The sequence below is a fragment of the Passer domesticus genome, chromosome 14 (assembly GCF_036417665.1).
Source record: "Passer domesticus isolate bPasDom1 chromosome 14, bPasDom1.hap1, whole genome shotgun sequence".
In the NCBI taxonomy this organism is placed as follows: domain Eukaryota; kingdom Metazoa; phylum Chordata; class Aves; order Passeriformes; family Passeridae; genus Passer; species Passer domesticus.
The window spans coordinates 3,092,442-3,113,953 of NC_087487.1; the positions used below are offsets into that span (position 1 = coordinate 3,092,442).

At 56.2% G+C, this 21,512-nt stretch overlaps 4 protein-coding genes and 1 long non-coding RNA gene across 13 annotated transcripts in view; 2 read left to right on the forward strand and 3 right to left on the reverse strand.

The window, feature by feature from the left end:
- Positions 1-33: 33 nt before the first annotated feature.
- LOC135280986 (serine/arginine repetitive matrix protein 1-like) lies at positions 34-1,308 on the reverse strand. The gene has a single exon (XM_064389461.1). It carries the CDS (start codon positions 1,306-1,308, stop codon positions 34-36), a length of 1,275 nt encoding a protein of 424 aa, XP_064245531.1.
- A 551-nt stretch (positions 1,309-1,859) lies between these two features.
- On the reverse strand, positions 1,860-4,917 carry LOC135280844 (uncharacterized). Its single transcript, XR_010347660.1, has 2 exons — positions 4,500-4,917; positions 1,860-3,815 (listed from the first exon to the last, which is right to left on the reverse strand). It is a non-coding gene; the product is annotated as an uncharacterized LOC135280844 (long non-coding RNA).
- GRAMD2A (GRAM domain containing 2A) lies at positions 3,565-11,896 on the forward strand. 2 transcript variants are annotated; one of them, XM_064389174.1, is made up of 11 exons: positions 3,565-3,672; positions 4,381-4,438; positions 5,750-5,822; positions 5,904-6,007; positions 6,581-6,679; positions 7,590-7,661; positions 8,514-8,576; positions 9,654-9,810; positions 10,074-10,173; positions 10,265-10,372; positions 10,845-11,896. In XM_064389174.1, exons 1-11 carry the CDS (start codon positions 3,569-3,571, stop codon positions 10,846-10,848), a joined length of 942 nt encoding a protein of 313 aa, XP_064245244.1. In that variant the 5' UTR covers positions 3,565-3,568; the 3' UTR covers positions 10,849-11,896. The 2 variants fall into 2 exon arrangements, with proteins under 2 accessions (XP_064245244.1, XP_064245246.1); XM_064389176.1 differs by lacking the exon at positions 10,845-11,896 and having other exon boundaries at positions 10,265-10,376.
- Positions 11,897-13,231: 1,335 nt separating this feature from the next.
- Positions 13,232-20,679, reverse strand: SENP8 (SUMO peptidase family member, NEDD8 specific). Its single transcript, XM_064389177.1, has 4 exons — positions 20,534-20,679; positions 19,819-19,938; positions 18,942-19,010; positions 13,232-15,491 (listed from the first exon to the last, which is right to left on the reverse strand). The coding sequence occupies exon 4, from the start codon at positions 15,461-15,463 to the stop codon at positions 14,825-14,827; it is 639 nt and encodes a 212-aa protein (XP_064245247.1). The 5' UTR covers positions 15,464-15,491; positions 18,942-19,010; positions 19,819-19,938; positions 20,534-20,679; the 3' UTR covers positions 13,232-14,824.
- MYO9A (myosin IXA) overlaps positions 19,701-21,512 on the forward strand; it is a 172,984-nt gene continuing 171,172 nt past the window's right edge. For 5 of the 8 annotated variants that reach the window (XM_064389166.1, XM_064389167.1, XM_064389171.1 and 2 more), the window contains exon 1: positions 19,702-19,974. The gene's annotated coding sequence lies outside the window, so the exon portion shown is untranslated. Of the gene's footprint in view, positions 19,975-21,512 lie in introns of all 8 variants that reach the window. The other 3 variants (XM_064389172.1, XM_064389173.1, XM_064389169.1) reach the window with 2 other exon arrangements.

Consider the following 21,512-nt stretch of genomic DNA (forward strand, 5'->3'; position numbering starts at 1 on the left):
TTTAAGGGCCGGGACCCCGCCGGGCTCCGGCCCTCACGGCGGTGGGCGGGGCCTGCGGGGGCGGGATGTGGCACTCAGCGTGGCGGGGGCGGGACTGGGCGCTGGGAGCCAATGGGCGGCAGGAAAGGGGCGGGGCTCGGCAGTGTGCGGCCAATGGGCGGGGTGGAAGGCGACGGGCGGCCAATGGGCGGGCGCCGTGGCGGCGCGAGGAGGCCGGGGCGCGCGGGGCATGACGGCGGCGCGCGGGGCCGCGCGCAGGTAGCGGGGGGCTCGGGGGGCGCCGGGAGCGGGGGGGACCCGGGGCTGAGGGGGCTGGGACCGGGGAGGGCTTCGGGGCCGGAGGGGGCCGGGGCCGCGTCCCTCCCGCCGCCGCCGCCGAGCCGGTGTTGGCCCTCGGCCTGTCCCGGCCGGCGGCGCCGCGCTGAGGGGAGCGCGGAAACACCGGCACCCCCTCATTCCCTGAAGGGACGGGCCGGGCCGGGGAGAAGTCCCGCCGCTGCCCGCCGGCGACCCGCCGGCTTCGCCTGAGGGGCTCCGAGCGCCGGCGGGGATGGGATCGGCGGCAGGGCTGCCCCGGCGGTGGCCGAGCCCCGCAGCCCCGCCGTGCCCCTCACAGCCCCGCAGCACGAGGGCCGCCCCCCTGCGTGCTCCCTCCGTGCCGCGGGGCCCCGCTCCGAGCGGCTCCCGCTGAGGCGAGACCCAGCGCCCCCGGCGCTGCGGACACCGCGGGACCCGGGTCTCGGCTCTGTCCCGGCCGTGACCCCCCGCTTCCCGGGGCGGGGAACACCCGGGGCACCGCGGGACGGACCCGCGGCGCTCCCTCCGGCCTTGACGTCGCGCCTCGTTCTCTCCCGCCAGCGCCGCTCGGCTCCGGCCGCTCCTCTCCAGCATCCCGGGGTGGCTCCGCTCCAGCTCCGACACGCGGGACTGAAATGACCTTGGACGCCGGGACCAAGGGCAGCTCGCCGAATCCCGCCCGGGCTCGCTCGGGCCGCGGCCGCCCGCCCGCCGGTGCCTCCCTCCGCCTCTGAGCCTCCCGGGGTTTGCTGGGAGGCGGGATCCCTGCCCGGCTCGCTCCGGCCTCCGCCGCGCGCCTCTCCGGCAGCGGGGAAGGGATCCAGCGAAAATCGCTCGCCGACGGAGGGGCTCGCGCCGGACCTTTTCCAGGCTGGATCCCAGCGCCGCGTAAGGGAAGGGAGACGCCGATCCCGTGGGAGGGAGAAGCACCGGGTTTCGCCTGGCGAAACCTGGGGGTTCAGGGAGCCGGTGTGGGCGGGTCGGGGGTGTCAGGAATGGGCAAAGGGGCATCAGGTCGCTGGGTTGTTTTCACCTTGCTGGGAACTTGTGCATCAACCCTCTCTGCCTCCTCTCTGGAGCTCTGAACTCCGACTGGTTTTGTTCCACTTGTATTTTGGGACACTCGGGATGGTGAGTTTACCTCAGGAACAGCTTGGTGCTGAACAAATTCTTTGAGGAGGGTGACAGTATGAGCTGCTAGAAAGAGTTTTCCTCACTGTGCTGGCACTGGAAGCACCTCTTGGAAGGGAAAACTCCCTGTGCCTGGAGCCTAGCCTTACCCTGTTCTCCCACACTCTGGATGTGTGGGATGCATCCCACACATTATCCCTGATGCATCTAGGAGCCAGGACAGAGCAAGATCTGGACAGAGGAGACAAAGCAGCTCCTGAGATGTCCCTGCTGGGGCTGAGGATGCTCCTCACAGCCCCCAGACTCCCTTGGAGCATCCCACTGCCAGCACTGTGTCTGGGAATTGTCCCTGATGCTGGCTGTGAGAGGGAGAGCCAAGAAGGATGCAGCACTTCCAAGTGCTGTCCAGCCTGTGTTTTTTCTCTTGCTATGGGGTTTCGTGTGTTCGGTGACCTCGGAGGGGTTCTGATGCCTTTGCTGTGCCCAGTCCCTGTGTGGTGCCCCTCGGTGTCAGCGCCGGTTGGGGATAAATCCGCTCACCCGGATTAAGCAGTGCAGGCGCTGGTGGATTTAAGGGATGACGTGAGGGAAGCCAGAGAGTGCTGAGCTCTGGACAAGGAGGCTCCAGATTGGGTCAGAGCCCCTTTCCAGCATGAGAGAAGGGCAGATGAAGGCTTTGGTGCCTCCATGATAGGAGTTTCAGCTTCAGGGCAGGATGGCATCCCCTGGCAGAGGATACCTGAGGAGCCAGGCAGGGAAAACACCTTTTGGTGCTATGCCAGGGGATGTTATTTTGGTGTTTCTTGTCAGTAAGGTCTCCTTTTCCTTCCTGACATATCCTTTGACCTGAGCTCCTAAAAACCCACAACCTCAGTGTGTCCATCCCATCCCTGCAGTGCTTGGACTCCAGGGCTGTGCAGGCAGGTCTTTGCCAACAGTGCCTGTGAGGATCCAGGAGCTATTTCCCAGCCTGTTTCCAGCCACAAGGCACCAGTGATTCCGTTTGGTTCTGTGCCCCCATGTATGTGTTAGGTGTTGTGGGAGCATTCCCTGTGCCTCCAGCTGGGAGTCAGCTGGGCTCCATTGCACCTGGACAGTGTTTTGGTCAGGGCTCTGAGGCTGTGGGGATGTGGGAGCTCACACAGCTTCAGCTCTCAGCCTATTCAGGGATCCAGCACCCCTATCCTGGCTCTTCCCGAGTCGGGGGGATTATTTCCATGGGTTTTCCTTCAGATGAGCCCCTCAGAGCAGGAGCAGGAGCAGGATGTGTCTAGGGAAGTACAGGTGGCGAAGGAGCTGCTCTCAGAGTGTGGAAGTTTGGCTGCTCCTCGGCTGGGCTGTGCCGCAGTGCCACGGCGCCATCCCCGCGGGCCCGGGACGCGCTCCAGCTCTGCCTGTCCCTCCTGCTGGCACTCATCCTGTCCTGCCGCCGCCCCACCTGCTCTGCCATCACCCCCTGCCTCAGGAGCTGAGTGCTTTCCCTGGAATAATTTCTTCTCCATGGGTCTGTGGCTATTTGCTGGCTCTGCCTTGCCACCGGTCCCCTGGGATGGTGCTCTGCTGGCTGCCAGTGCCGCAGCAATATCCAGTGGTGGTTTGCCCAGGGTGGAAGTGTCACCTTTGTGGCCTGCCAGGTGATAACCCGCCTGTGGCGCTGGGCCCGTGTTTACTTTGCCTGCCGTGGCTGATAAGCAGCCTCTGATAACATTCCCAATGGTAAATAAGTGGCTCTAAGGTGCCTGGTGATGGCTCTGCCCTGGGAAGATGGTGTTTGCTGACCAAGAGGAGCAGACCCTGGCCGAAATCCATCCCCCCCAAGGAGTTTCATAGACCTGTGGTTTTTCCCATCCCAGCTTCCAGTGCTTAAGGAGAAGAGTCTCTGCTCTGGAGGGTGTTATTGCAGGGAGCTGCAGCAATTTGGCTGCTGTGTTCTGAGTGCTAGGGTGTCCCTGGCAGAAAAATGACTTTTTTTTAATCTCCATATGACTTGAGAAATAGCAGAAATATTCTTGCTGTCCTTGAGCAGCAGATTCTCATGTCTCTGTGCAGGCTGGGATTGAAGGGAACAGATTTACAGCTCCAGACCCCTTTTCCCCTTTCCCTAGGGGGCTGATGGGTGTCTCCTTGCAGTGCCACGCCGATGCATGAGAAGGCAGCTCCCCTGAAGAGCCCCGAGCCCAGGCACGGTCGTGAGAAGCTGGAGGTGTCCCACAAGCAGAAGAGTTTGGATTCCCTCGACGGCAGGTGAGGAGCAGCATCCCAGGGTCTGCCTGCCATTGAGTGTTCTCTCTTTTCTGTCCTGCTGTGGCATTCCTGCTGCCTTCAAGCCCTGAATACTGCCTGCCAGCTGGAGCAGGGCACAGGGGGCACCCAACTTCGTTTTCTTCCTGAAATATTGTGGGTACAAAAGCAGTGAAGTGAAAGGGTTTTGGGGAAGGCGATGGTATTCCCGCTGCTGAGGCTGTTGGTAGGATATTGCTCTCTCCATGGTTTGTCCTTCCATCTGTCCATGGGATGGACATGGATGGATGTCCCTGTGCACGACCAAAGCTGAGTCCACCCTCCTGCTCAGGCACATTCCCAAATTCCTGCCTCTGCTTTCCCTGAAGAATCCCTGCCCCAGCTGTCAAATCTGCACATTTCCACTCCCAACCTGTCCTAAGCTGCTGCCAGGTCAGCTCTGGGCTCCTTCCCTCAGAGCTGAGTGTGTGTGAAGTACCTTGGTCCTGGTGCCTTCACTGGCTCGCATCAGAGATCAGCCCTCAACAGCCAGTAGTGACCCTCAGCAATGCCATGATAAATCATGGAGACACCCAAAATGTGGCTTTCTGGGGGTCTCTCTTCAGTCCTTTACGTTTTTTTATGTCTCATATTGCAGCACACATGTTTTAGGGAACAGATGAGAGACCTGTTGCTCTTTGCTTACCTGGTGATTATTGTTTTTCCTTCCAGCCTCCGCCTGAACGAAGCCCTCAAGGATGAGGACATCAAGAAATGCCACCGGGAAGTGGTAAGCCTTTGGGAATGACCAGGCTGGAGCATTGTAGCCTATTGCCCCAGGAGGAGCCTACCTGGGGTCTCAGGTGTGGGCTGAAGGAGCCAGAGGCAGCTTCTGATGTGGGGCAGAGCTTCCCGAGTGTAATTTCAGGAGACCTGGTCATGGTTTTGTGTGGCCTGTGCTCTACCTTGCAAATGCTTCCAGGATTTTCCATCTAGAGCAAAGGAGAAAGTGGAAATATTGACTTAAGAACAGATAAATTTCTGTCAATTTGAACCTTTTTCCTTGTTCAAATCATGCCCAAACTAGATGGTTTTGGTCCATCTACAGATAAGAGATGCTCTGGAAGAGGAAGGAGTGACAGGAAATGGCATTTTGCCTTTTCCCATGGAGAAAATTGAGGAGAAGAACATTTTTTGACTTCCTCAGAGGCATCTGGGAGGGTGACAGGGCCAGCAGTGGATTTGTGCTGGGACCAGGGGGTAGTGCCCTCCGTGTTCTCCTGGAATGCTCCCACTGGCACCCCCAGCACACCCCCAGCATCCCAGCATCCCTCTGGGAGGTGTCTGAGCCAACTGCAGGTGCTGCTGAGCCTTGATCCTCTTAGGGCCCAGCTCATCTGCTGACAAGGTGCGCAGAGCAGAGGTGACCTCCTGCCTGTGGGCAGGAGGGCTCTGCCTGCGTGGCTGCCACCAACCAGCCTTGCTGTGCCAGCCTTCCCTGCGTCCTGGCAAAGCAGCTCCTCCCTTGGTGCCCGCGGGACAGCTGGGAGCACGCCGAGGGCAGGGGGCACAGAGCTGCCTTCCAGGACCAGCTGAGCAGATTTATGGAGGATCTTGAAGCGCTTTGGAGCTTTACCTTCGCCACAGGAGCGTTTCGGGGCTGACCTGCCGAGCCTCCCGCCGCGGCTGCCGGCAGGCTTTGAAGTGGCGCCGGGAATATAAATAGCTGGATGGCGCGGCGCGATGGGCGCAAAGCAAGTGTTGTCACCGTGTCCCGGATAAGGGAAGAGGAGGAGGAGGAGGAGAGAAACCGCTGGGCAAAATAAACTGCCTGCAGATGAGCCTGGCGGAAAACCGGCTCCTCACCAGGGCTCAGCAGCCCCTGTAGCTATTAAGGGAAATGTTAATCTGGGAGGATGGCGCAGCCTTCGCCGGGTGCTGGATCATCCAACCTTCCTCTAATCCGTCGGGGCTCCTGTTCCCAGCCCGGTGGGACCCCCCTGCGCCGGTCCCGGGTGCGGGCAGAGGGAGGCAGGACAGGGATTTTTGGGTCTCCTTATCGGCAAGGTCACCGGATAACTTTGCTCTGCTTTGCTTTCAGGCTGCTAGCAAGTACAACTCCCAGTACCACAAGCTGTTCAAGGACATCCCGACGGAGGAGAGCGTGCTGAAAGGTGGGTGCCAGGGTGAGGGATGGGCACGGAGCGGGCACGATCTGGCACAGACATTGCCACGGTTCTCTCTTTGCCTTGCAGTTTGCTCCTGCGCGCTCCAGAGAGACATCCTCATCCAGGGAAGGCTTTACATCTCCCCCAACTGGCTCTGCTTCTACGCAAACCTTTTTGGGAAGGACATTAAGGTAATGTGGGCACCAGCCCACCCTGGTCCCTCAGGGCTTGTAACCACAGCTTATCCCCTCCTTCACCAAAATACCACCAAAATCCCCAACAAAAACCTCCAACAGGAAAGAGAGCACGGCCGTGCCTCCCACTCTGATGACCCGTGGCATCAGCCTGGGGAAACCAAATATTGGTTTGGTTTAAAATTCCCTGATGCAAAACCTCCTTCCAGCCGCAATGGCACTTGAAGGAAGATCAAAGGTTTTAGGGGGGGTGAGATTTGAATCTCTCTTGGCTTTTCTTCTTGATTTACAATCTGATGTTTCCCCATTAGTCTTGTGGCTGACGGGGATCTCGGGCAGAGACTGCTTCCTTTAAAACTGGGCTGAAGGACTGAATTATTTATATGTGATGCTTTAAACAAATACCTGAAGGAAGCTCAAGGTTTCAGCAAAGTTACCCTGCCAAAAATAACATCTTGCCTTATTTTTTCACCCTCCCTGGGCTTGCATGGGGGGCTCTCCTGGTGGGTCTTAGGGAGGCTGGCTGGGTGATGCTTGTGCTGTGTCCATCCCAGTGTTCCTGCCCTGCAGGTGGTGATCCCAGTGGTGTCTGTACAGCTGATAAAGAAGCACAAGACGGCTCGGCTGCTGCCCAATGGCCTGGCCATCACCACCACTGCCAGCAGAAAGGTAACACCAACACACAGCAGATGCCCAGGTCCAGACTGGATGTGGTTTGAGAGCAGTGAATGAAGCAATTCCCATCCCTGGTTAGGAAGTGAGCGTTGCTCTCTGTGCTGCTTGCCAGCCGGGGCAAACACCACAGCTTTGCTTTTGTTCCTGAATTTCACTTTGTTCCTGGACGAAGCAAAGCCCAAGTGAAACTCGGCCGAGCCTGACAAATCCCTGCCAGGCTCACGTAAAACCTTTAAACTCCTTAAGCACAAGTAGGGAAAGGGCTTGGGCTGGCATTCAGCCAGAGCTGGCGGAAAACTTGGATACAGGGCTGCGTTTCCAGCTTTTAAATCCTGTTGGATGTTGTTGGCTGCAGTGAGCTGATGTAATGTGTCCAAGTCCTCGTCTGCCCAGGTGCTGCTGCCAGCACTGTGTGTTGCCTGTCCCTGCCAGGGAGGGGGTTGTTCCTGCAGAATGTTGGGAGGCAGTTATTCCTCTGGAATTTGGGAGGTGGGTTTTAGCAGGGAGTGGCACAGGGTAGGATTGGGGCATTCAAAGCCATGTGTGACTGCACTGCACGTCACGCAGGGGCTCTGTGTCAGGCATGGTGAGTGTGGCCCTGTGTCCCTTCCATCCCTGGGGATGTTTTCTGTAGGTCCTGGCCCCATTTGCTGTGTGTCCCTCTGAGTTGAGCATGGGAAAGCTATAGGAACAGCAACTGAGCAAGACTGGCCCCAAAAAAATCTGGTCCAGGTTTTAGCAGGCTGCAAAAATAACAGCAGGGAAGTTCCACAGGGAAATGCCTGTGGGGGAGATGTGACTCCTGAAAACGGGGAGATTCAAGGGCAGGATGTCTCTGCCTGTCTCTGCCTGTGGACTCGGAATGGGGGAATCTCTCCCAACAGCTCTCCTCTTTCTCTTGCAGTACATCTTTGTATCCCTCATCTCTCGTGACAGCGTCTATGATGTCCTGAGGAGGGTCTGCACCCACCTGCAGGTACCCCCCCTCTGTCCCACTGTGTGTGCATGGCCCTGAGGCTCTGCACCTTCCCTTTGGGCTGAGCACAGCTCTTCATCTCTGCCTCCAAGGCTTTGGACTGCTCCCAAAGCCCTCTCCAATTCCCAGCATCGTCACTCCTCAGCAAGGGATGGGAAGAGGGGCAGGAGCCATGCCTTGGGCACGTTCTGTCCCCGTGGGCTTTTCTGGGTCATGGATGAGGCAGAGCTCCGAGTTTCTGCTCTCTCTCAGGGCGTGGGTATGAATTATTTATAATCTGGTGGTAATACTAGTTCTGCCACTCTGCACATTGATGCCTTTTGCCCAGATCTAAAGTTTTAAGGGGAGGAAGAATGGTACAAAGTCAAAAAAGAATGTAACTTAAGTGGGGGGAGACATCCATCAGCCCTTGAGCTGGAGAGGATGACTGTGGGGACCTCTTCTCCCTGACTTTGAAGCACGTGGGAAGCCATACAGGAGCCCTGCCCTGCCCAGGAGGGTGTGTGCCAGCTGTGCCAGGGCAACCATTTGGATGATTCAGCCCTGTTGCCAAACTGGGGGACTTATTCTTTGAAATGTGCTGGGCTCTGCCCAGATGTACCCTTCTTTTTTTTACCCCCTGATGTTTTATCCTGTCCATGGAAGCCCTTGGCTCAACCATGGCCCCACCAGGTTTTTGTGATGGGAAGCATTGATGCAGTGCCCTTTCCCCATGCCCCAAATCCCCTTGATTATAAGTTCTAGCAGCTGCTCTTCATAGTCTCAGCAGAAAAACCCAGATTCCATTTTGTGGCTGAGGCTGAAGCAGGGAGAGCTGGCACTGTAGTGCCCCATCCTTTCCTCCCCATCTAGGTGTCCAGTAAGAAGAGCTTGAGTCTGAAGGAGCTGTCGGAGGAGCCGGACTCCGTGTCACTGGTGAGGGTCAGGGCAGCTCTGGGAGAGGAGAAGAGAGACCCCCTGCCCTCGTGCTGGGGGTGGAGAGGGCCTGCCTGGTGCCCTTGGTGGGTTTGACACTGTCTGGTGGCTGCTCGGGGAGTCGGGAGAGAGCTGGTTCTTCTGTTGGTGCCATCAAAGGTGCAAGGATGTGCCTGTTGCCATCATAGCTTGTCCTCTGGGACCCTCATCCCCAGACCTGGAAGGAGCAGATGGGTCAAGAGGACTGGCTGAGCACAGGCAGTGACTCTGTCTGTGTAGAGACAGAACAACTTCAGAGTGATGTGGAAAATGCCACCACTCTGCTCCCCAGGCGCTGATGCTGTTCACAGCTGGGAATGTGGATAACAGGCTGGGAATGTGGTTGAGTTACCCAAAAATCTGCAGGATGAGTAGGATGGTGGGAGAGGGGGACACCTGCTGAACCATGGCAGGATCCAGGGAGCATGGGGGCCATGTCCTGCACCTTTGGAGCAGGGTGTCTTCCATGGCTGCTGGTCCTGAGCCTCGGGCTGGGTGCAGGAGGTGACAGTGGGGGTGCACCAGAGGGTGACAGCTGGGATGTCACCCATGGTCTGGTGACATCCCAGGGGTTAAAGATTCATTTCAAGGGCTGAATCGGGAGTGACCCAGGCTGATCTGGCAGCATCTCCTGGTGCTTCAGTGGGATGCAGCCCTTTGGCAGCTCCAGCCCTGGGAACTCTCCACTGGGGGAGCCCCTCTCTGTGCCAGCTGCCACCCCGCTTGATTTGTTGTCTTTTTGGGGCACTTTTTTGCCCTATTTAGGGCCTGCTGGAGAATTCCAGGTGTCCATCCTGAGCTTCAAGGGGTGGAGGAGGCAGCAGCTGGTATTTGGGGCAGGTGTTGGGTGTGTGGGCAGGTCCTTGTTGATAGTAGGAACCTGCATTCCCATCATGTAGGAGCCGTCATGGAAGACCAGCTCTCCCTCAGGATGATGTTTTGAATGTGCTGGTGCTCCAAGGTTTGAGTTTGAATCTGGCCCCCCATATCCATGGCAGTGCTGGTTTCATTCATGGCTCACCAGGACTGTTCCCACAGGAGGTGATCGTCCCTGAGGGCAAGTGGAGGAAGGTGTCACCTACCTCACTGTCACTGTCACTGCCAGATGCCAACTACCAGTGCATCCACCGGGCCTCTGTCAGCAGCCTGAGCACCAAGGAGAGCTCCTTCACCTCTGAGGAGCCACTGGTTTCAGGTGAGGGGCATGAGCTTGTGCTCTGCTCCACATGGTGGTAACCTCCATAAAAGTGTGTTCATCCATCCTCTGCTCTCATGCAGGGGAATTCTGCCTTACAGATTAGGCTGGGAGTCAACTATGGAGTCCTGGGGATGGGCTGGGGTCTCCTGGCTGCAGGCTCTGAGCCCATGAGGGAGGAATATTTGATGTTTCCTGGTTGCTGGAGGAGCAGGAGCATCAGCCAAGGGTGGCTGTGCTGCTGACTCTGGGTTTGCTTTCAGAAAGTGCAATAAATACCGAGGAGGAGCTGGAGGTGGAGCAGAGCTGTGTGGCAGAGCTGAGACCCTCTGACTACCAGCTCCTGAAGATCTTCATCGTGCTGTAAGTGTACCAAGGGCACAGGGAAGCTGGGGGGACACTGGCAATGTCACCTCAGTCTCAACTGGGTGTTTGGCTTCTTCCTCTGTTCCAGCATCTGCCTCCTGGTCGTGTCCTCCTCGTACCTGGCATTCCGCATCTTCCGCCTGGAGCAGCAGCTCTGCTCTCTGAACCGGGATTACCTCTCCCGCGGGCACAGGAGGTGAGGGGCCCAAAAGGACATTTTGGGACACGCAGCTCATGCCATGAGTGGAGGACTTGAGGGAATGTGGCTGCAAAGAGGAATGGCTCTGCTCTGTGATGTGTCTAAGGAACGCTTTGTCCCTTATCCTGGGCCTGCTGTTGGGCTGGCCAGTGACAGAACCCACAGTGCCATCTCCAGACCAGAGGTGATCCCAGCAACTGCTGGTTTGAGTGACTGGGAAGCTCTGCTATCCCAGAGACTCTGAAGCTTGGGGAGAGGTTTCCTCATTGGTTTGGGGCTGGTTCTCCAGTTGTAGGAAGCACCAGGACATTTTTGGAGCTGGGCTGTGCCTGGGGGCTAAGGCCATGGGCGTCAGCATGGGATGGACAGGAGGGGAATCTCCCTGGGCTGAGGACATCAGGAGGCACTGGGATGGGATGCGGAGCCTCTGCAGTTACTCATCCCATCTTACCCCACTCCCTGCTTGCAGGTGACCGTTCCCCAGGTGCTGGCTGAGGATGGACACTGAGGTGGTGGCACCCTGCCCACGGATCCCGGTGCTGTGTCCTCCCAACCGTGGCTGTTACATTTGGTCCGGATTTCCCTCGGCTGGTAAAATGGGACCAAGTATTTTCTCTCTTCCTTTGGGCACTTGCTCCTGGTGGGACTTTGCAGCCAGGTTCTGGTTACCAGTGCCAACTCCCCATCCCACTGGAAACCTGTTTTCTCCCTGGGACACTGCTGTGCTGTAGCACCGGACAATGGCTCGGGGCTGCCGAGCACTTGGACCTTCCCTTAGGACTTGCTGCTAAGATGGATGCTGATTTTTATTTCAGGCTTGGTTTTTTTCTTGTTAAAAGATGACCTTGGGCTCACCAGGAACCCCCAGAAATGTGGATGAGTTACCACTGCTGCTCTGGGAGAACCCACCTGTTTGTCCCTCAGTGTCCCTGGGAATGTTCCTGGAGGAATGGCCCTGAATACAGGGATCTGGGGGGATGGGGAGAAAGGGCCTGCTAGCCCTGTGGGGTGTCCCTCATTTGTCCCACAGTGGGGGTTCAAGCCAGGGCTCCCCAGCCTTCTCTCCTGGAGCACCGAGCTCAGAGAGGGGGGTGTGTGTGTGTGTGCATCCCTTGCAAAGCACTTTAAGGTCCCCCAGACCAGGTGTCCTCGCTGGGGTTCACACCTGGCACAGATGAACTTTGTTAGTCCTGCTCACCCCATGAGGATGCTGGAGAGGAGCCCATGGCTGGCACTGGGCAATGTCCCAGAGTGCAGAAGCTGTGCCCTGGTTCGTGTTAACCCTGTCACTGCATGGAGCTGAGTGCTGCAGGATCTGTCTTGCAGGATTTGTCCCACAGCCCCCTGGGAGCACCCTGGGGTGGCAGGTGGTACCGGTGTGATTCCTTTCTTTCCTGTTTTTTTGGGAACTACAAGTGCTGATGGGGCCAAATCCCGGCGCCCTGGGGAAGAGCTCACTGCTCGCTCCGGGCTTGGAACGACTTTTAAATGGAATTACAATAAACCCTGGATTTTCTAGCACATCATTGCTTCTTACCAGCGTCCTCCACAGTGGTGCTGGGCTGTGAGCCCCAAAACCGGGCACCCCAAAATCTGTGCTGTCCTAGTGTCCCTTCAGGATGTGAGTGACATGGGGACAAGGGGACAGGGATGCTCCCGACGGAAGGGCCAAGGTTACTGCACTAGATGGCAGCAGAGACTGCGGGATGTGACGCGCTGGTGGCAGGGCCGCCCTGGGGACAGCGCTGCCGGGGGAGGGAGCTGAGTTGCAGCCCCACCCAGCTGGGATGGGCAGCGTGAGCCTTCCTCTTTCTCCTCCTCCTCCCTGCACATTCACAACCCAAGTCCACTCCTTTCCCCGGCCTGGGCCATGCAGCAAAATGCATGAAAATGGCCCGACTTGAAAACCACGGTGGCCCCGGTGAAGTGGGGACAGGGGTGGTGTCACCTGTTTTGGGCGGGATTTAGCACCCGGGGGTGCCTGGGGGGTTGGTCTGGTTTATTCAGAGCCCTGGCATTATGGGGCTGTCAGAGCCTTTGATTCCCTGGGTGACCTGGAGGATGAAAGGCGCCGTCCTGTCCTTGCCAGGGACTCGCCCAGCTTGTTTACGTGGTGTTGTTTTTCCAACAAACAAGTTGGTGTTTATTGAGTCCAACCTCAAAGTGGGGCTCTTGGCCCCAAAGAGAGGTTTAGAGGTTGAGGACTGGGGGGAGTTTGGTCTGATGTGCCCAGCCTGGTGTTTGTTGGGTCCTCCAACAGCAGGTGCTTGGGGTTCCTGTGCTGAGGCCAAGCAGGAATGTGATCTCCTCTCAAGACTCCTTGGCTAAAGCCAGTGGTGAGATGAGCCAGGGGTGCAGTGACTTGTAGGAGGTTTGGAGGAGCACTAGGATGAACCCACAGTGTGCTTTGGGAGGCCTCTGCTGCCAGGATGTGGTTGCAAGGTTCTGGTTTTGTTCCCCATCTGGTGTCTGCCTGCCTGCCTGGTTTGGTGCATGTTGGCTCTCCCAATGACATCCTGCTTGGGCCTGTTTGCTTTTCTTTGTGTAAAGAAATGCCACGTAAAAGCCTCGGGTGCAGGGAACATCCCTGGACACTCACCTTGCTGGCCTGGAAACAGCCATGAGGAGCACAGGCTGTGCAGGATGAGCACAGCCCCTGCCCTCACATCCCCCTGCTGCTGCCCATGTCACACCCACTGCCCCATCTTCTGTCTTCCTCCCTCCCCAGCCCAAACCAATCTAAAAATAGGATTGGGAGATTAAATCAGCCAAGGCAGCTCTGTCAGACGGATGAGTCAGAGGCACCATGCTGTTACACTCTGCACCACAGCATGAGCAGGGACACCAAGGACTGGATGACGCTGGGAAGCACACAGTTTGGTCTGAGTTTTATTTGGGAGTGGCAGTGATGTTGCTCTGGCAAAGCCCCTCAGAGTCCAAAGGGAATCCCTTCAGCAAGCAGCTGGATCCTGTTCTGGCTCCAGCTGAGTGGGTTTTCCAGGGAGGGCTGGTGCTGGAGGCTGCTCTCCTATCCAGGCAGTGTTAGGAGAGGGGGACAGCCCCAACCCTTGTCAGGCCCCAGTGCTGCCATGAGGGTGTTTTGGGGCAGCCTGGGCTGAGTTCTTGACATTCACCTGGAGCAAGGGAAGGTGAAGCCCTCCAACCCCTCAGTGCTGTGCTGCTGCACTCACTGGTGGTGAAGAGCTCCAGGTTAAAAACAATCCTTCCTCAAGGGTTGTGTTTAACCCGGATTTCCCGTCTCAGGTAGGGGTGTGGTTGCTCTGCTAGACACCACCTGAGCAACCTGCTCTTTGCTTCTCACCAGGTGAGAGATTATTCCTTATCCTGCAATGACATCTGTTTAATTTTTATTTTCCACACTGCTAAGCCTGTCTTTAAGGAGAGGATCCACTCTGGGATCCCAGCCATCATCCAGCACGGGAAGAAAAGTGTTTCAGTTTTCTGAAGTGCATTAAGGACTTCAAGGAGCCCGCAGTTATCTTTGGCTTTTATACCTCAAACTCTGTCCTTTTGTTCTCCCTGGTGTGTTTTTTTTCTTTTCTCTCAAGTAACAGAACTGGTTTTGTGTTATGAGCAGCGACCGCTAACAAGGGTTGGGGAGCACTGACAAACCCTCCCTGCACAGAGACGACCTAAAATCCTAATGAAAAACACCAAACTTCAAAGAGTGAGTGTTGCTTTTCATCTCAATTAAGTTTCTTTTCCTAGGATTGGCTTTCTCAGCTTCCTATTAATCTTCCAGCAGTTCAGAGTCAGGTTTTAATTTGCAATAAGAACAAGCAGGGGCGGGGGACCAAAAAAAGCCATCACTGTGTGGCTGAGGAGCACCTGGCTGATGAAAAATGACTTTGATTTTGCCCTGTTCTTAAATTAATTGTAGCATTTCCTTTGCAGTCTCATCTTTTTGCAGTGACATCTCAGTGTTAGATTTTCAGGGGTACAAAATCCTGGCTTCTAAATCCCACATTTCTCTAATACCATTAACAGGAGGCACAAATTAGAACTGTCCACGATAAAGCACTCGGGGCTTGGGTTTAAAGAGCATTTGCTAAACCTGGCTTGGAAGGACAATGCCAGCAGGCAACTAAAGCCACCTAATGAGGGTGTGTTGCCTGCTGGGCACAGGTGGAGAAGTCTCCTTAGCAACCTGTTTTGCCACAGCGATTACTGTAAAAATTTACCATGGAGAGGGTTTCTTTGAAAGCAAAGTGACTCTTGTCATTAGAAGTTGAGACAGACCGGTGATTTCGAGAGGAGAATAAGGCTTTTCCTGGAGGGAATGGGGCGTTTGGGGGGTGTAGCCATGCTAGAGGGGTTACATTCTTTTTCTTTGGGACAATCCTGTGCATGGGCATCTCCCTCAGGCACTGGGGGTGCTGCCTCTTGGACTGGGAAGGCAGTTTTTGGGGGGCTGGAGGTGCATCCCCATCACTTCTGTGCCAGTTTTGTGATGAGAGCTTTCCACTCTGACCTCTTGTGCGTGATGTAGGAGGGGGTGAGGAGCTGCAGCAGAGGCTCCGTCCTGCCCTGGAAGTACCCGTGGCACAGAGCCTCAGCGTTGCAGATCACATACATCCCACAGTCGTAGCTGTTCTGCTGTGCCGGCGCCTTCTCCTCCACAAAGGTGGCTTTGCCCCCCTTTTTTCCCAGAAAGGCCTCCAGTTTCCCTGCCACCTGCTTGGCGTGTACAGAGTTGCATTTACTGTGGGAATCATAATGGGCAAAGCACTTCTTGTCCCTGAAATAAACCAGTAAGCTCCAGTGGGTGCCCCCAGCGGCCTGGCTGGAGTTGTCATTGATGGGCAGGAACAGCAGCTCCTTGCAGAGAAGGTCCAGGGGCTGGAGGAATATGGCTATTTCTTCCTGACTAAGGGCACACTTGATGAACTGGGCCACCTCGGGGCTGATGAAGCAGACACGGTGGCTGAACTCCTGGAACTGCTGGTTGGTGAAGTACTCGAAGGCGAAGCCGATGATGCGGTCGTTGAGCCAGTTTGGGGGCTCCAGCAGGGCCACGTCCGACTGCCTCAGCAGGCTGTCCACGTAGCTGAGAACCACAGGATCCATCCTGGGCTGCTCCGGGGCACCGCCAGAGCTGCAACACACAAAGGAACACGGGCTGGCAGCTGGGATACAGCCCACACCTGGACACAGCCCAACAAACACCTCAAGTTCCTTCTCAGCAACAGTGAGAGCCCAGGATTCCCAGATGGATATCTGCAGGACCATGAGCAGATGGAGAACACACAGTGTTGGGTTAAGCAGCAACCCGCTGTGGCTCCAATGAGATCAACCTTCCATCCTGAGGATCTGAACCTCACAAGAAAGGAGTTTCAGAGCAGTTCCTGCACAGCAACCAGGAGTGATCCAGAAGTCAGGTTGTGTTTGTGTGTCTCAGTGTTTTACCTGTGCAGCGTCAAGCACTGGAGTTCTTTGCATCACCAGTATTCCCCCAAATAAAAACCTTTTTGGGCTGTCTGACAGACATATGGTCCCTTTCTCCAAGCACAGAGTGCCCCAGCTCTGTGCCAGAGGCACGACCTGTTCCAGGAGAACCTGCTGGGCCGCCGGCACAGGAGGCACAGCTGTGAGTAAGGAGTAACAAAGCAGGACCAGATCACAAACAAACCTGTTCCCGACCGTGGGAATCTTTATGACAGCTCTCTACATAGCCAGAGTAGGATTTAGGAGATTTTCCACATGGAAATTTGATTAAGAGCCCCTATATCTACCCTGGTTTTCCTTTAGCTCTCACACCCTGCAGCCCTTCCAGGCTCCTCAGTGCTGTGATGCATCCTCAGTCTCTGGGTCCTTTCCTGGCCAGGACAGGACTAGAAATGCCACAACTTGGGACACAAATGACATGGAGCTGGTTTTGGCCTCATCCTTCCCTCCTCTGTCCCAAAGACAGCACAAAAACATCTTCAGATTTCTGAAAGCCTCGTGTGAAAGCTCAGAATGATAAGATCACTTTAATATGATTCACTATAAATAAGTCACCAATTTTCCATCACGATAAAGAAGAATGAAGCAAATGAAGTGTTCTGTTAGGAAGAAGTAGATTCACACTTCTTATTGTGACATGAATCATGAGGAATAACCCTTCCTGGCCAGGGATGCATAAATTAAGGGATTTATCTCTCAAAAATGTTGGCAAGGTCCCCTGGCATGTGACAGGGAAGGAACAGAATGGCTGAGCCATGGTGCATGTGTAACACGTCGGAAGGAAGGGCCGAGGTGAGTGCTTGGGGCATGAAACAGGCAGAGAGCGTTAGTGTGCCTGTGCATCCCGGAGATGCCGAGCAGCAGGAGTCACCAGAGGAAGGGAACAGCCCTTGTTTATGCTGAGCCAAACACAATGGCATCTGGACACGCTTCCGACCTTAATGAGCTCCAACTATTTCCAAGCTCGTGGTGCAAACCCTTGGAGTATAAAAACAAGAAATCTCAACAGAATCCCAGTGACTCCTCAGCCTGCCCGAATATAGCCTGGTTTAAAGATGTGGATATCCTCCAAACGTCCTGTCTGGGGGTTTAACATGGGCACTGCTGAAACACTTCTTGTATGTGCCCATGAAATGCCCCAGATTTTCCTTCACATTGTGTTCTTTCTGCTTCATTTTTGGATGTGTAGAAGTCCAGCCAATAGCTTTCCACTCCAGTCCAAATGGGATTAAGAGCGAGGGAAGCGTGTGTCCCGTGCTCTGTTAATTTTCCACTCTGCAGAAACACAGTTGTCTTTTTTTTTTTTTTTTCCTGCCATGACATTTGGCAGGTTCCTCCAGTCAGGAAGGAGAGTGCAAGTGCTTAATTGCCACTAGCTACTACTTTTAATTTTATTGCCATCTGGTATTTGTGAAACTGCCTGTGAGCTCTGTGGGATGACTCACCCCATGCAGCTCCAAGGGAAAACCCTTGGGAGGCCCCCTCAGAGCCAGGTCAGGTAAGCAGCAAGGACCAAAACAAACTGGTGGGGCTGTGAAACGCCACTGGTGAGGTGGCTTTCTCTGGGAGAACCTTCCAAGAGCTAAAGATGGCTCTGCAGAGGAGCCAGGACGTGGATCTGAGCCTCTGAGGAGTGCTGAAACCCCAGCGTGGATTGGGAGCAGCTCTGCTCAGCCACAGCCAGGACTCTCTTCCTGAAGGCTCAGGCACGTTCTGTTCAGTTTCCACAAAAATAAGAATAAATACTGGCACAGGCCTGGAACATTTGCTGGAGGTTGCCAACAAGTGTCTTGCTGGTTCATTTTATTTGCATATTAGTAGTTGGAATTTATGCAAACTGCCTGGAATCCTCAGCTCCTCCAAGGGATTTCAGCTGCCCCGTTTCCAATGCTGAGATGAGGAAACCAGGGAGAGAGAAAGGAGCATTTCCACACAAACACCATAATTTCATTTACAGATTTGAAAATGGTGCTGCATCAATAGGGCAAGAGGTCAAGCTTCCCTCACTGAAGTTATAATAATTTAATTTAACAAATGAGCTGCTGGCATCGGTGTGAGTTCAATCCATAAATGGATGGGGCTCCTTCATGTCCAGATGCAATGCAAAGCCTGTGTTTTCCAACACTTGACCAAAAACCTCCCCAAACCTGTCATTTTCACACCATTAAAGACAACAACCCCCTGCAGGTAATTGTGGAAGGCACTTGAGAGCCAAGGAATGAGACTCCTCAGTAACTGAGGTAAAAAGGCAGTGACAGAGCAACGGGAGCATGAACTAGGCATGAATCAGATTCCTAAAGTCTCTTTTAATAAATTAAAGGTGCTCAGAACCTCCAGAGGGAATAGTTTAGGGTGAGACGTCACTAGAGTCCTGCTCCTAATTAGAAAAACATGGAGGTAAATAGGAAAATAGTCACCTGGAACTGGTCTGATAAAAAATCCAGACTTTATCAGGGAGCAGGAGGAAGGAGAGAATGTTTTGTCTTTTAAAGATCAAGAGTAAAAGACCTTATGGTTTAACTTTTATTCACTTTTCCTGGAAATATGGGGTGTAGATACCATGTCTGGATAGTTGTTAATGGAGCAAGATCAGACAAGGAACATTAATTTCTATTTACCAGCAGGAGCCAGGCTAGATGACACCTGAATCTCGTGTTTCCTGACAGAGCCAGAGGAAAAACTCACGGAAAATTAAACAGTTCAGCCAGAACGGAAGTATAGTTGTCTCCTTTTTTGTTAAATATAAATAATCTCTGCAGCTGTAGGTTATAACTCTCGTATGATACAAGAACATCCCACTTCTGAAAGTTCAACAAGCCATGAGTGCTGAAATCAGAGGAAAATCCTACTCACTATGCCCAAACTTCTCTGTTCTGGACAAATTCCCCAAACCAGAGACTCTGCAACCAAACTCAGAACCTCTCTTGGTGTCCCAGCATGAAACCAAGAGCCACAGGAACAACACACAACAGTTTTTGCTCTCCAGGATGGGGTTCACCAAAACCTGGAGTTTAACAGGAAAAACCCCTCAGTGACCAGAACACCCGAGGGTGAGCGAGGGCAGGAAGGTCCCAGCTCAGCCCCCGAGCCGAGCACTCACCTCTCACGTCCCGCAGTCGGGGTCCGGCCCAGGGAGCAGCGGGGAGGGAACGGGAGCGGCCTGAAGGACCTGGAGAGCACAGGGCCGGGGTCAGGAGCGGCAGCTGGGCCAGGCAGCGACCCGGGCTGTGCCAGCCCCGCGCAGGAGCAGCGAGCCGTGCCCCCGGGCTGCCCCCGAGCATCCCATCGCTGTTCCACCCGCACAAAATAATCACACTCATTTCATGGGAATGAACGGGAATTGCGGGCCAGGAGAGGGTGCGCCCGGGCCGAGGGACCCCAGTAACACACCTCCGCTCCCTTACCCCATTTTACCCTTTTTTCTCCTTAAAACGCGGGCTTGACGCCTCCGGGCCCGAGGCCGGCCAGCACCGACCCCCGACGGCTGCGGCCGGCAGGATCCCCGGGAATGGCGCCCAGCGCCGGGACCTTGCCGGGACCTTGCTGGCACCATGTCCCGCCGTGTCCCCGCGTTTCCCTGCCGTGTCCCTCCCGTTTTCCTCCCGTTTTCCTCCCGTTTTTCCCCGGCTCTCACCTGCCGCCTCATCGCCCGTCGCCGCCGCCGCTGGGTTACCGCGCACTGCCGTAAAGCGGCCGCGTCGTAACGACAGGGGGCGTGCCCGTGGGCGTGCCCGCGGCGGGGCGGGGCGGGGCGGTGCGCGCGCCTCCCTCCCTCCCTCCCCGCCTGCCTCCGCCGGGCGGGCGCGTGAGAGCGGCGCGCGCGCGCGGGCAGTCGGGCAGCGCCCGGGCGGCGGCGGAGGCGGGAGCGCCCGTCCGCACCCCCCCCCTACCCCTTCCCGGGATCCCTCTCAACACCCATCCTCGGGACCCCCGGGCCTCCCTCAGCACCGACCCCCCGGAGCCTCCTCAGCGCCCACCCTTGGGACGCTCCGCAGCGCCGACCTTCCTCCGCGCAGACCCCCGGGACAGCTGTTCAGAGCCGACCTCCTGCAGCCAACGACCCTCGGGACTCCCCTCGGCGGCGGCGGAGGCTGCGGCTGCGGGCGAGGGATGCGCCGCGCCCCGACACCCAGGTAAGCGGCGGGGAGCGGAGCGGGGCGGGGGCCGCCGGTGCCGCGTGAGGTGGGAGCGGCGGGGCGGGGGTCGTGAGGCGAGCCCCGCCGGAGCATCGCGGGGGCCTTTGTTCGGCGGAGGAGGGCGAGTCTCCCCGGCGTCGGGGGGTCTGCCCGGTGCCGCGGTGGTGTGGGATTGTCCCCGGTGGGTGCGCGGTGCGGGGCAGCCCCGCGTTCCCCCCATCCCCTCCGCCTCACGCACGGGGTTTCGCCGCCCGCACCGCTCACCCCCATCGCGGGCGGGTCGGACACTCAGACAGGGAAAAACCAGCCTGGGGGCGAGGAGATTTACCTTAGAGGTGTCAGCAGTGGGGCCGTGGGCTGTAGCCCTGAGCGTGGCACAGCCCCGAGGCCGCGGCTGCGGACACCGCGACGGGGGCAGGTCGCGGCCGCCCCGCGGCTCCGGCAGCCCGGTACGCCACGCCGAGCCGTCCCCGGGCACCCCTCGGCCGTCCCCGGGCACCCCTCGGCCGTCCCCGGGCACCCCTCGGCCATCCCCTCCCGTCGGAACGAGGTGTACCTGGGTTCGCTTAGCACAGTGTTGGACTTCACGGCACTTCCCACCCTGGCACGCCGGACCCCTGTGGGAGCACTGCTCCTCCGCAGGTTGAAATAGTCGATATTTCTTTCTGGAATTTTCCTAAACGTAGCCAAAACGGCCTTTGCTTTATCCCAAAAAAAAAAAAAAAACAAAAAACCCCTCCGACGTGACCTGCGCTAGGACCTGCCGTGAGTTCGGAGCCGGGCTTCTCGCTCGGCTTCCTCCTCCTCCGTTTGCGTTTTCCTATCCCCCGACCGAGCCGAGGTTGATGAAGTGGGGAGCGTGAGCTCAGCAGAAATCATGGCTTTCCCATCCCGCGCTGCAGCGCGGTCCCTGCCCATCGGCGGATCAAAAAAATAATCACGTAGCGGCAGAGGAAGGAGATCTGCTGCTACGGGAGGAAAAGCGGCGCGGTGTCTCGCTCAGTCGATAACCAAGCGCTGTAATAAAGCGCTCTGTAAATAGATTGCTAGGTGGAGAATTGGGTTTCTGGCCGGCTCGAGTGCTTTCCTGACTCTTTTCCCATGGGACTGCTAGGAAATGACAGGGGAGCGTTGTGTTCCCGTGGAGAGGTGCATGGATGCTGCGGTGATGGGCTGTGAATCCTTAAGCACGACCTTACAAATCTGTCCTTATCCATAAACTCTGGCTAGGTCAGAGCTGTTATTCCTGAAGAGCATCATCTTTTCAGCCCCTCGCCATACAGTCACACGATTTCCCCTACGTCCTTGAGTAAACTCGCCCATTTCAATGGCTTTTCTCATTTTTACGTTTTATTTAATTAAAATAAGAGGGTTTTCCATGCCTTTTTCCCTCGTTAAGGTTCTCCCAGCCTTTGCCTTCCCTTCTGGCTGTAATTTTTGATCCCCAAGACTATTTTCAAAGCTGTCAGTCAGGCTGCTGATGGCAGGGAAGGTAATTGAGCAGCCCCAGCATACAACTAATAAGCTTTTGTTTC

Coding starts and splice junctions, on each gene's coding strand:
- LOC135280986 (XM_064389461.1), bottom strand. CDS start 1,308: ATGCCCCTTTGCCCATTCCTGACACCCCCGACCCGCCCACACCGGCTC.
- SENP8 (XM_064389177.1), bottom strand. CDS start 15,463: ATGGATCCTGTGGTTCTCAGCTACGTGGACAGCCTGCTGAGGCAGTCG.
- GRAMD2A (XM_064389174.1), top strand. CDS start 3,569: ATGCATGAGAAGGCAGCTCCCCTGAAGAGCCCCGAGCCCAGGCACGGT. Junction 5,823..5,903: donor GGAGGAGAGCGTGCTGAAAG/GTGGGTGCCAGG, acceptor TTTGCCTTGCAG/TTTGCTCCTGCGCGCTCCAG. Junction 7,662..8,513: donor GGGTCTGCACCCACCTGCAG/GTACCCCCCCTC, acceptor CTCCCCATCTAG/GTGTCCAGTAAGAAGAGCTT.